The sequence below is a fragment of the Tupaia chinensis genome, unplaced genomic scaffold, assembly GCF_000334495.1.
Source record: "Tupaia chinensis unplaced genomic scaffold, TupChi_1.0 Scaffold149502_1, whole genome shotgun sequence".
NCBI classification, from domain to species: domain Eukaryota; kingdom Metazoa; phylum Chordata; class Mammalia; order Scandentia; family Tupaiidae; genus Tupaia; species Tupaia belangeri.
Window position 1 is genome coordinate 208,680 of NW_006209346.1, and position 12,122 is coordinate 220,801.

At 38.5% G+C, this 12,122-nt stretch overlaps 1 protein-coding gene across 3 annotated transcripts in view; it reads left to right on the top strand.

Annotated features, from left to right (window-relative positions):
- The window catches only part of PDE4B (phosphodiesterase 4B), a 216,286-nt gene that overhangs the window by 196,029 nt on the left and 8,135 nt on the right, over positions 1 to 12,122 (top strand). For all 3 annotated transcript variants that reach the window (XM_006171376.3, XM_027769431.1, XM_006171373.3), the window contains 5 exons: positions 10 to 103; positions 7,242 to 7,420; positions 8,690 to 8,788; positions 8,922 to 9,086; positions 11,518 to 11,617. In XM_006171376.3, the coding sequence (XP_006171438.1) occupies positions 10 to 103; positions 7,242 to 7,420; positions 8,690 to 8,788; positions 8,922 to 9,086; positions 11,518 to 11,617 (637 nt within the window). The remainder of the gene's footprint in view (positions 1 to 9; positions 104 to 7,241; positions 7,421 to 8,689; positions 8,789 to 8,921; positions 9,087 to 11,517; positions 11,618 to 12,122) is intronic.

Consider the following 12,122-nt stretch of genomic DNA (forward strand, 5'->3'; position numbering starts at 1 on the left):
TCATAACAGTTCAAAAGAAGGCTGAACCGGGAACTGACACACCTCTCGGAAATGAGCCGGTCAGGGAACCAGGTGTCTGAGTACATTTCAAACACGTTCTTAGGTAAGACGTTAACCTGTCCCATAACTGAGGCTTTTCAGCATTAATTTTTGCAACCTATCAAGGACATCCCCATATGAATTTGAAATAGGGTTAAGTGATAGAAAAATAAATCCATTCAAAATACAAAGGGGGGAAATAAGCAGCAAGATATTGCAAAGAAAAAATGGAAATATGCATCAACAACAGAAGGTGATTATGGGCTGACTAAATCTATATGGACCTCAGGTCACCCCTGGCTCACCCTCCATTTAAATCTCTGCCAAGACCTCTGAAGTAGCAGGCAAGGTCTAATCATCCAAACCCTAGAGACAGCTCCACTGGCTCCCCTGACATGCTATTCTGGAAATATTTCCAATAACTGGGTTTTGAGTAAAAAGCTTCCTGTAAGAAGTTTTGTAAAGCATATGTTCAGAAATAATTCTACAGTGCTTTGGTTCATGAGAATAAGCTTTGGAAATAATTTGGCCATTGTTTTGCTAAGTTGTTTCTTAAAGATAGGTGGGCAGAGATGTTTGTATCTCAGAGATATATATTGCCTTCTGTTGTTACCTTGCCAGTGTTTGACACAAGACACTGACCAAACAAAAAGTTCTGCATGAATCATCCTCAACCACTGTCATGTATCTTGTTTGAGTATTAGGAATTTCTGATCTCAGACTTGAAGGCAATTCTATTGTGTGATGAGCCTATGTGGATGATTTCAACTTTAAAAGGCCTATAGAATCTGAAAATCTGTATTTCGCAGTGAATACGTAGCATTCAGATTCTGATCCTGCTGGTCTTCGATTTCTACTGAATTATGCTTTTTTAATAAAACCCTATCTTCCAGGAAAATAACTCATTCTTATGGCTGAATTCCACCCTCTTTTCTTTTTGGCATAACTATGTATCATTCAATCATTAAGCCTTGATGCCTTACAGAAAAGCATACACCTTCTGGCTTTGGTTTTAGAAATCAATTCTATTTTCTCTAACACCAAAGCTATTCCTGCTATCCCTGATCAATGAGCTTTCTCTTTGAGCAGCCTGATATAAAGCTCACTGCATTACTCTGCAGCCAATCGTCACCTACACACTGAATGACTATCTTTCTAACTGCTTCTAGTGTATGGCTGTTTGCAGCACCTGGGTTTTTTTTCAGCACCAGTTGCAACAACCTTTTTCAGAGAACAAAGGCAAAGAATTTCTCATACATTCTTGCTCCCAGAGGTGACTAGAATCTAACTGAACAGAAAACATTACATATGGATCCTTTTCTATTCTTCTTTCCTTTCCTCTTTGGAGACAGGCATTTTCCATTGACTATTTCAGATATACCCTGTTCTGTGTAACCCTCAATTATTTTTTATAAGCTGGAAGTTGTTTTAGGGATATTTTACAGGTCAGGGGAGGTAAGAATTAAATTAATAAGTGCAAGAACCCATTTTTGTCTTCATAAACATTGCATTCTAAAATACCAGGGCTTGGGACCAGCAACTAGCGTAATGGCTATGTCGCTGGACTCCCATGTAGTCTACCGCGGTTCAAGTCCTAGAACCAGTGGCTTAAACTCACGCCAGGCACGTGTGCGTGTGTGCCCAAGATCCTGAGAGGACAATGGAGGAGAAGGGATTGCGGTGTGGCCATCCTCCCTGGGGGGTGATTTCTCGCTTTCTATCTCTCTGTCTCTCTCTGTCTTTCTGGTGAGCGCACATGCCCTATAGTGAAAACCTCTCAAAATAAAATAAAATAAAATAAAATACCAGGGCGTATCTGTCTTCCCCAAAGAGAATCTCAATATTAGGGTTAAAGCTTCATAAAGTCCCTGAGCCCTTAATCATCTTAAGAATGGACTAGAGCAGTCCTCTTTGCTTGTAGCTTTTATAATACCTGCTTTAAGGAGAACAGAGTATCTTAGTATGCTAATTAATCTTTTTCTTAGCATCACTGGTTGTCAAGAAAGAGAGCTGATAAGAAAATAAAGATGAGCTCTCAATCTTTCAATTTTTATCTCAAGAACAGGCAAATGTTAACTCTTTCTTGAGTATTCTATTTAGACACATCTTTTGGGAAAACTAAACATTTGGCATTTCATTATTTGAAAAATTAAATTATCAATAACAAATTGTCGCTGGACTCCCATGTAGTCTACCGCGGTTCAAGTCCTAGAACCAGTGGCTTAAACTCACGCCAGGCACGTGTGCGTGTGTGCCCAAGATCCTGAGAGGACAATGGAGGAGAAGGGATTGCGGTGTGGCCATCCTCCCTGGGGGGTGATTTCTCGCTTTCTATCTCTCTGTCTCTCTCTGTCTTTCTGGTGAGCGCACATGCCCTATAGTGAAAACCTCTCAAAATAAAATAAAATAAAATAAAATACCAGGGCGTATCTGTCTTCCCCAAAGAGAATCTCAATATTAGGGTTAAAGCTTCATAAAGTCCCTGAGCCCTTAATCATCTTAAGAATGGACTAGAGCAGTCCTCTTTGCTTGTAGCTTTTATAATACCTGCTTTAAGGAGAACAGAGTATCTTAGTATGCTAATTAATCTTTTTCTTAGCATCACTGGTTGTCAAGAAAGAGAGCTGATAAGAAAATAAAGATGAGCTCTCAATCTTTCAATTTTTATCTCAAGAACAGGCAAATGTTAACTCTTTCTTGAGTATTCTATTTAGACACATCTTTTGGGAAAACTAAACATTTGGCATTTCATTATTTGAAAAATTAAATTATCAATAACAAATTGTTGGAACCATCAGGTAGCATGGTGGTTAAGCCACTCTAAGCCAACAACTGTTCAAGTCCCAGACCTGATGGCTTACTCTCTCTCTCTCTCTCTGTCGTTCTGGTGAAAGAAAGAAGAAAATAATTATAATAATAAATAAAATAAAATAATTACTTTTTAAAGAAGAACAAATTGCCGAAGAAGGTTATTAGAATCTCGATCCTTACAGATTCTTAGCATCAGGAACATGTAGATTCTTAGCATTAGTATGTATGAGGGTGTGTGTGTATGTGTATATATGTGTGTACATGGTAAACGCCATCAAACAGACTAGACAGGTTAGAATTTTAAATATTCTTGAGAAAATAGGGGAGGAGGGGGAGTATCATGTAAACAAAAGATGCATCAGTTGCTTTATCTGTAAAATGGGAGCACTGGAATAAATGGCATCTCCAATCTCTTTCAACTCTAACATTTTATGACCAACATGGATTGAATTTATCAGTTTTACTAAGACATATTTGACAGCTTAGGTTTCTCTGTGATAGACTGTAGGTTTATAATTAGACAATTGTTTTAAGAAAGATTTTTGCAGGAACCAGCAGTTAGCGTAATGGCTATGTCGCTGTACTCCCACGTAGTTGACTGCGGTTCACGTCCCAGACCCGGTGGCTTAAAACTCACACCGGGCGCATATGCATGCGTACCCAAGGTCCCAAGAGGAGAATGGAGGAGAAGGGATTGCGGCGTGACCATCCCCCCTGGGGGGTGATTTCTCGCTTTCTGTCTCTATGTCTCTCTCTGTCTGTCTGGCGAGCACACGAGCCCTATAGCAAAAACCTCTTCAAAAAAAAAAAGAAAGAAAGAAAGAAAGATTTTTGCTATAGGGTGCATGCAGAGAGACAGAGAAAGAAAGTGAGAAGTCACTCCCCAGTGGGGATGGCCATGCCATAATCCCTTCTCTTCTAGTCTTCTCTCAGGATTTTGGTAATGTATGTATGCATATGCACCTGGCATGAGTTTCAAGTCTCCATACCTGGGACTCGAACCATGGTTGGTCATGTGGGAGTCCAGTGCCTTAACTGCTATGCCACCTCTTGGCCTCCATTTTGACAATCTTTAAAGACAAAGGAACAAAGCTTGTTTCTAAACTGTGAATGCAGAACATGGAACTCTTAATCCTATCTGTGAGCACAATGAGTATTTCTGGAGGACTGTAAGGCCTTCCTCAGAAACTTTCTCATAAACCTCATGAGATGTTAATGGCCTCATAACCCAATTCTCTCTCTTTACAGGAGAGGAAACTGAGGCCCAGAGGGATAAAGTAATGTGACCCAGGTTGCTTGTCTGCTGTTCCTGAGCCAGAACTAGGACTTGGCCCTCTTGACTTCTAGACCTAAATATCCTATTACTCCTTAACTAAGAGAGAAGGTTAGGAATTCAGAATATATATTGGGTCGTCTGAAAAGTCATGGTACATTTTTGCATAGAAAAATACAACACGACTCTCCCATGACCCAATAGAAGAAAATCACATTTAAGAGCATTTAAGTTAAATGTATGTTATTTTGGAGAGAAAAACAGTCCTTAAGAATAAGGGTCATTGGGCCTAAAATAAAATATTTATTAAGTTCCCAGTAATGTAAAAGGCCCTTGTCAGAACAGGACAGCCATTTCAGGGAGCACAGAATGAGAAGACCTAAGCAGTTTAGGTTAAAATTCAAGAAGGACGTCTCATTAACAATCATTGAGTGATAAAATGTCCTCCAAGAGGGAAGGAAATTCCTTATTCCTGTAATCTGTGAAATTTGTCTTTCCCATCTTCAAAGATGGAACGCAGGTGGTCAGGCAGAGAGGCAGACAATAGACTGTTTACCAACCAAGGCACTGATTGATGTTGATGTGTGATAATGGGCTCCAGGTTGCTGGTGCAAGAGGAAATAGAAGCATCTCACTTCAGAGGAAATAAAGCAGGGCCTAGATGGAGGAAGCATACATTTAGCTAGGTTCTTAGATACTGTATTATAATTTAGTCAATATTGTTTACAGAGAAAAATGATCTTTTTAAAATTCTCTACTTATCATTTCCTCTAGTTAAATTTTTCAAGATGCAAGAAAAAGCGTTTAGAAATATTGCATAATTAAATTTTGTGATCTCGCAAGAAAAGCACCTCAAAGTATGCCACTAACAGAGTTTGGATGAGCTCATTATTTTTGATAGCTGTTTTTGTTTTGTTTCATACTGGCCAACAGTTTCTCCAGTATATTCTGATATTATTTATCATGATTTTTTTTTCCCCCTGAGTGTGTTTCAGGTTCTTTCCACACTGTGCTGGCTAAGCATTTAACAGAGGAAACTCAGAGTAGGGAAACCTACCAGTTGTTCCAATGCTTGCCTTGGGAAACACCCATTAATGTCAAATCGGCACTCTCTGTGAATAATAGTCTTCTCTATTGCGATGTTCCAGACACAGAAGTGGTTCAGCTCAATTACTCACGGTTGCAGCGAATCTTTAATTAGACAAAGGGGAAGGCTACTGTCCCACTAGATGTGGCTGTATCGGCAGTAGCTAGGGAGACTCTAACAGCCTCTTTAACTAGATGTGAAGAATGATGGTTGGGAAAGGCTCTTGCGGCCTTTCATTTTAGTAAAAAGTAGTAATTATTAAGAGTAAAGTGACAGGGATAAAAGTAATTTCAAAAGTAATATAATATATCGTTTTTATGCCAGAAATTGCACAGCCAGAAAGACATTTTTAACAGGAACCTCAAGGCCTGGGTTCTATGGTATTAAATCACTGTGCCTGGAACAAAGTAATTGCAAAATAAATATCTGTTAAATAAATTGCCCTTTGAGCTTGAGCAAGTTGCTGACTTCATCTGAAAAATGACAGTGTGGGATCGTTATTGGTTCCCAAACCTGGCTCTGATCAGCCAAGTCACTCAGGAATCTTTTAAAAAATACTGATTCAGTAGGGCTGGGTGGAACTCATAAATCTGTATTTTTGAGAAGTTTCCTGGGTGCTTCTAATGCTAAACTAGATTGGAAACTCCTGAACTCATCGAAATGACCACTAAAATTCCTCTCTAAGCAAGTCCTAGGCCTTCGTGTGTACCTGGAGACAATACAATGCCAGGGGTCAAGAATACCCTTGCTCCAGCCATACAGCCAGGTGGTGATGTGCCCATGAAGCTGGCATTGTCTCGCTGGGCTTGCTTTGCTTTGATCAAGTGTCCACAGGGGCCTGTGAGCAGGCAGAGGTCTCTGGGGAGAACACGTGACTATGCCATCATCTGAAAGCAAATTGTCTAGATCCCAGAATGCCATCTGGAGGCATGTTACTTTCAAATGGAAAAGTTGCCTTTGTACTAATTTTCACCATAACTGGCAGAGATCAGTGTAGGCACTTTTAAAAGCCGCATTAACTCTTTCAGCTACAGGATGTCATTTAGTTCAATGAAGTAAGTGATGATGCAGTTTAATGAGTTATTGTCTCTGTGTACCTATAGGCACCCCTGTGGCCTGCAAGAGTTAATACGTGTTTTTGGAAGTATTCAGAATGTATCCTCCTGGGAAATAAAATAGAATATCTGATTGCTGATCTTTTTAATAACACAGTGTACAGGAAAATAGTTCTAAAAACAGGTAGATCTTTGTCACTGATGTAGTTTTGCTGTTACTGTGTTGTAACAGAATCCTTAAAAGTATCAAATGAGATGATAATAAATATTTAATAAGCTTAATAAGATGATTATAAATATGTTAATAAGTAAAATACTTATTACAAAAGAGGCCTTGTTATTATTTAATAGAATTAATAGACACAAGGTGTGAAATAAAACTAAAATTATAGTCTTCCTCTAAACTTCAAATGTTAATAAACCAAGACTTTAAAATAATTATTTAAAGATTATGAACCACTTACTTTTCTAACATATATACTCTTTATTTAAACTGAACCCAGCTATAGTCACATGGATTTTCTAAATTAAAAAACTAAATATATAATTAAATGAGGTGAACATAAAGCTTCTTTTTATTAACTTGGGTTTGGTGGATGAACTCACTTTTTATTATGCAATACATACTATAAAAATAGCATGAATTTAGAAAGCCTATATATTGATGCTCCATCTTGAAAATTAGTGTAATTCTCTTAAATTACACCAAAGACAAAGGATTTGGGCTTGAGTCCTATCTCTGCCACTTTTTAGTCTAGTTACTTAGCTCCTCCAGGCCTTCGTTTGCTTAGGAATAACATGGAGTAATAGATCCTATTTTCCTTACTTGCTTCATGGAATTATCCATAAGTTCCAGTGAAATAATGGTAGAAGAGTTCATTTAAGAATCCAAGCCCAGTATTGATGGTTAGAGTTGCTGCAGTGGATTTTCATTGGCACACATGCGCTAAAATACATATTCTTTTGTCTGTCATAGACAAGCAGAATGATGTGGAGATCCCATCTCCCACTCAGAAAGACAGGGAGAAAAAGAAGAAGCAACAGCTCATGACACAAATAAGCGGAGTGAAAAAACTGATGCACAGTTCAAGTTTAAACAACACAAGTATCTCACGCTTTGGAGTCAACACAGAAAATGAAGATCACCTGGCCAAGGTGAGTGTGGGCCGGGTTTGTGTGGGTGGAACTCTCTGCTTTGCAGCAGATGAATGCCCATTTACCTTTTAGGAAATAGTGAGGAACCCTTCTTCTGCCTTACTATTAAATTTTATGATAATGAGGCTGATGTGACATCTTTGTCCATTACTGAGACACCTGATTAAAGATCCTTCTTCCATATCAAAGGACTCTTTTTTTTATCCTGAGTTGGGTTCACTAATGGAGTTTCTCAAAAATGGAGAATCCTTCAGAAGAGATTCTTGGAAAGTCCAAGAGAAAATTAGTAAGCAGGTCTGAATTATCCCAGATAATGTTTCAAAAACTGTAGGCCAAGGGCCAATGGGAAAATCACTGACTGGCAGCACTGAAGAAGAAACCAAGAGAAATTGATGGCACTAGCTCTAGAGCCTAAATCCCAGTAATGGAGGAAGGTATAGAAAGAATTCCTGCATCTTGGAAATTATGCCAAGTGACTGCGGAGGTCCTCAGCCTTGTGAAAATTGAAGATGAACTTGCTGTGAGCAAATGAACGTTTAGTGATGTCTCCTAAAATCTACTATTAGAGGAAAGTTCATTAAACATTGGGCCAAGCCTCTAGGGAGAGCCTGGATCCCTTACTCTGGGCAGTTGTTAAGAAGGGAGTAAATTATTCCTTGAATCAGATAATCTTGGACTAATCCAACAATACAGGCTTGAGTGATGTTTCCTCCAGGTTTATCTGTGGTTTAGGAGCCCTAGGATCTAATTCATAATTAGCATTCTTCATGACCTCTCACATTAAATTGGGGTCGACTTGTGCACATTCTGGCAACTGGGTCTCCTTGACCTAGCTCTTAGTGATAAGAACCAAAGGGCTTAGGGGTTTCCCCTGACACTATTGTCTAGCTTTTATTAATGGGCCCGTGAATAGTGAGTCAAGAGACAGGGGAATGAGACTGGAGTGATACCTATCACTTGTGATTACCTTTGAAGCAGCATTGGTTGAGGATGGACACAGCAAATAGCCATAGTCAACTCAATATATAAATAGAAGCACACTCTCCATTTTCTGAAAACAAACGAACAAACAAAAAACTGCACAGAAACTTGTAACTATCTTTACAAGTGTACCCAACCTCACAGACCGTTCCACTTTCAAATTTTCATGCCACTAGTGCTCTCTAAATAGATACTCTAAAGACTCAGGCAGCTATTGGCCAAAAAGGAAATAAGGATATGGTGTGGTAACAAATCTGTTCTAAAATCTAATTCTAATTTTGATTGCAGGAGCTGGAAGACCTGAATAAATGGGGCCTTAACATCTTCAATGTGGCTGGATATTCACACAATAGGCCCCTAACATGCATCATGTATGCTATATTCCAGGTGAGTAAGCAGGTTATTCAACTGAATGGCTCTTCATGACTTTTTTTTTCCATTCCAGTTTACTTTTCTGATTTAACCTTTCTCCATTTTTAGACATCCACTGACTTATGTTCTAATCCATTTTACTACATAGGAAAGAGACCTCCTGAAGACATTCAAAATTTCATCTGACACATTTGTAACCTACATGATGACTTTAGAAGACCATTACCATTCTGACGTGGCATACCATAACAGCCTACATGCTGCCGATGTAGCCCAGTCAACCCATGTTCTCCTTTCTACACCAGCATTAGATGTGAGTAGTTAGGATTTGTTTCACATGCTTGCCCATCCTCTTAAAAGTTGCATATGATGTGCAATATATTTACACAAATAATGTAATGGGATGACCCTCCACCCTTGAACTAGTACTTTATCGTGTACAGCATCCACTAACTGGGTTATTTGTAGAAATGGATGACATTTCTACTTGTTTTGCTTTCTAATGTTGGAATAATCTTCTCTTTACATTCTGACAATTGGAAATTATTTCATTATCAAGTGATTAACAGTATCTTCAGGACAGAGACCTCACCTTGTTCATCACTGTATTCCTAGTAAGGGACCCAGTATACAAGAGGTCTCTGAAAAGTTCATGGAAAAATGCATACTATGAAAAAACTATACATAGATTTCAAAAAAAAAAGAAATTAAATAACCTATATCTTAATTTTTCATGAACTTTAATTCCATTTTTCATGAACTTTCTGAAAATCCCCTCATATCTCAATCATGCCTGGTATACAGTATATCCTTAATCTGCATGTACTGATCTGAACTGCCCAACACCATCCCAGGCAACATAGGGGGATATCTCAGAAATGTAAAATGTCCGATATAGTTCCTATTAGGAATAAGCATCTATGGATTTATTCTCCTAAGAACTTATAAATATGGTTCTATGGGTTGAAGAAAGAGTAAGAAAATCTGGAACAGAGGAATTAATTCTAAAGCAAGGAGGAGTAGTGCTCCATCTTGTGAGAGATCTAAGGTGGTGGTGGTGGCTCCTTCTCACAGATTAATGCATCTGTAAATAGCAATATAACCAGTGATGTGCCCAGCCAGACATGCTCTTACTTGACAAATAGAAAATGGTGGGCAGGTGCTTCCAGAATTGCTGTCCTGATTCAAGAAAGGACTGGTCAAGCCGATCCAGCCCTATCTTTGCAGACTCAGTTTGGAAGTTGAACATTAAACCAACTCCAACTCTATTGCTTGGGTTCCATTTTTTAATAGACTTAATTTTTAAAATTACTTATTTATTATAGTTTCTTTATTATTATTTTAAATTTGTTATAGAGCATATGTGCTCATCAGAGAGAGACAGGAGGTGGGAGTAGTGAGGAGCAAGAAAGCAAGCCACCAGGTCTAGGACTCAAACTATGGTCAACCATGTGGGATACCAATACCTTACCCACCATACCACCTGCTGGCCCCAAGTTTCCTATTTTTTTAAGAGAAATCTGGGACCAGAAGATGGCATAATGGTTATGTTGCTGGACCCCAATGTAGTTGACCATGGTTTAAGTCCTGGACCTGGTGGCTTAAAACACACACCAGCCATGTGTGTGTGTGCACGTCCAAGATCTTGAGAAGAGAATGGAGAAGAAGAGATTGTGGTGTGGCAGTCTACCCTGAAGGGTGATTCTCGCTTTCTGCTTTTCTGTCCGTCTCTCTCAGACAAGTGCACATGCCTTACAGCAAAAATCTCTCGTAAAAAAATAAAAATAAAAAAAGAAGAGAAATCTACGAAAACCTAGGAAAACGAGGTCAAACTAATGTTTGATTACTCTAAAATAAAGAAACAGTATTATTTTTATGCCCTGTATAAGTATCACAGTGTGAAGTAATACTGTTTATCAGCAATCCACTGTTACTGATAGGATATCAATAATAGCCAGAATTGGCCATGAGTGTCACAAACTTTTAGAGAAAGAACAGTTCAAAATGTCTGACATTTAGAGATCCAGAAGATTTAGGTAATCAGAAGATGAGTGAAGAAATTTTAATTCTAGAACCAGCAGCAGCATATTACTATCTTTAATAAATATGAGGTTTAAAACATTGTGCATAGGCAAGGTACAAAGATGACTTCATGACATTAAGTTTCATTTCTTAGGGATGTTCTCAAATCTTGCCCACAATAAACAACTAGTGAACAGGTATTTAATGAACTAATTAATGAATGTATAAAAGTTTGTGACTGCAGTATATATTTAACTTTGGGAAATCATGTATTGCATATCTTATAAATCTGGAATTTACTCTGTTTTTGCTCTAAGGTTTTACTCAACCTGAATGCATATGAAGGTAGTTGTATCTCAGAACAGTGCCAGTCTAACTTGCTTCCTTGACTTGTATGTGCTTGTGTTACATAAGCACCTTGCTGCCATACCACTGAATCTAAAAACAAACATCAGGTGTTTACACACACCATGGGCATCATGCCAATGCCTTTCCAAGCCTCAGCCTGCATTTTTGATGTGGGAATGAGCTCCAGCCACCATTTCTTTCACATCAGACACTTTATGATGATAAACAGAATCTACGTTTAATTAAATTAGTATGTTGACATGCGCAACAACCCCTCTTCCAACAAGAATGAAATGGAGTCCCTGAAAGTGAAACTGAATAACCAAGAGAGACAAATTCGATATGGAGTTAAATGCTTTCATTTTGTTCCACAGGCTGTCTTCACAGATTTGGAAATTCTGGCTGCCATTTTTGCAGCTGCCATCCATGACGTGGATCATCCTGGAGTCTCCAATCAGTTTCTCATCAACACAAGTGAGTTCACCACTAAAACAATCTTTTTCCTTCTAATGTTTTCATTATGGATAATCACAGGAGCATTAATGAAGTAACCCTCCCATTCCACTCTAACTGGTCAGGCCTTTCCTAGATACTGTGTCCAGTCTGGCAACATAATATTAGAGCTGCATGGAGAACTTGGAGAGGGTCAGAGAGGAGCCATAAAAAGTACTTGAAGTTTGGAAAATACAATACATAAGGAAAGAATAACAGATGTGGAATTATCCAGTAAGGACATAGAGAGGCTTGAGGATAATATGATAATGACTTCCAGTATTATACAGGGCTCTCACACAGAGTATGGTAACCCCTAGTGTCCCTCTCTGCTGGGGAAGCAGACACAAATGTTGGATTTGGGCATGGGAATATCCAAATAAAAATAAGATTAAAAAAAACCCATTGGAATGGGTTTCCACAATTTTAAAGGAAGGGTCATTAAATGTCCCACCCTCTTTCAACTGCACAGGTTTAATTTGGTCTG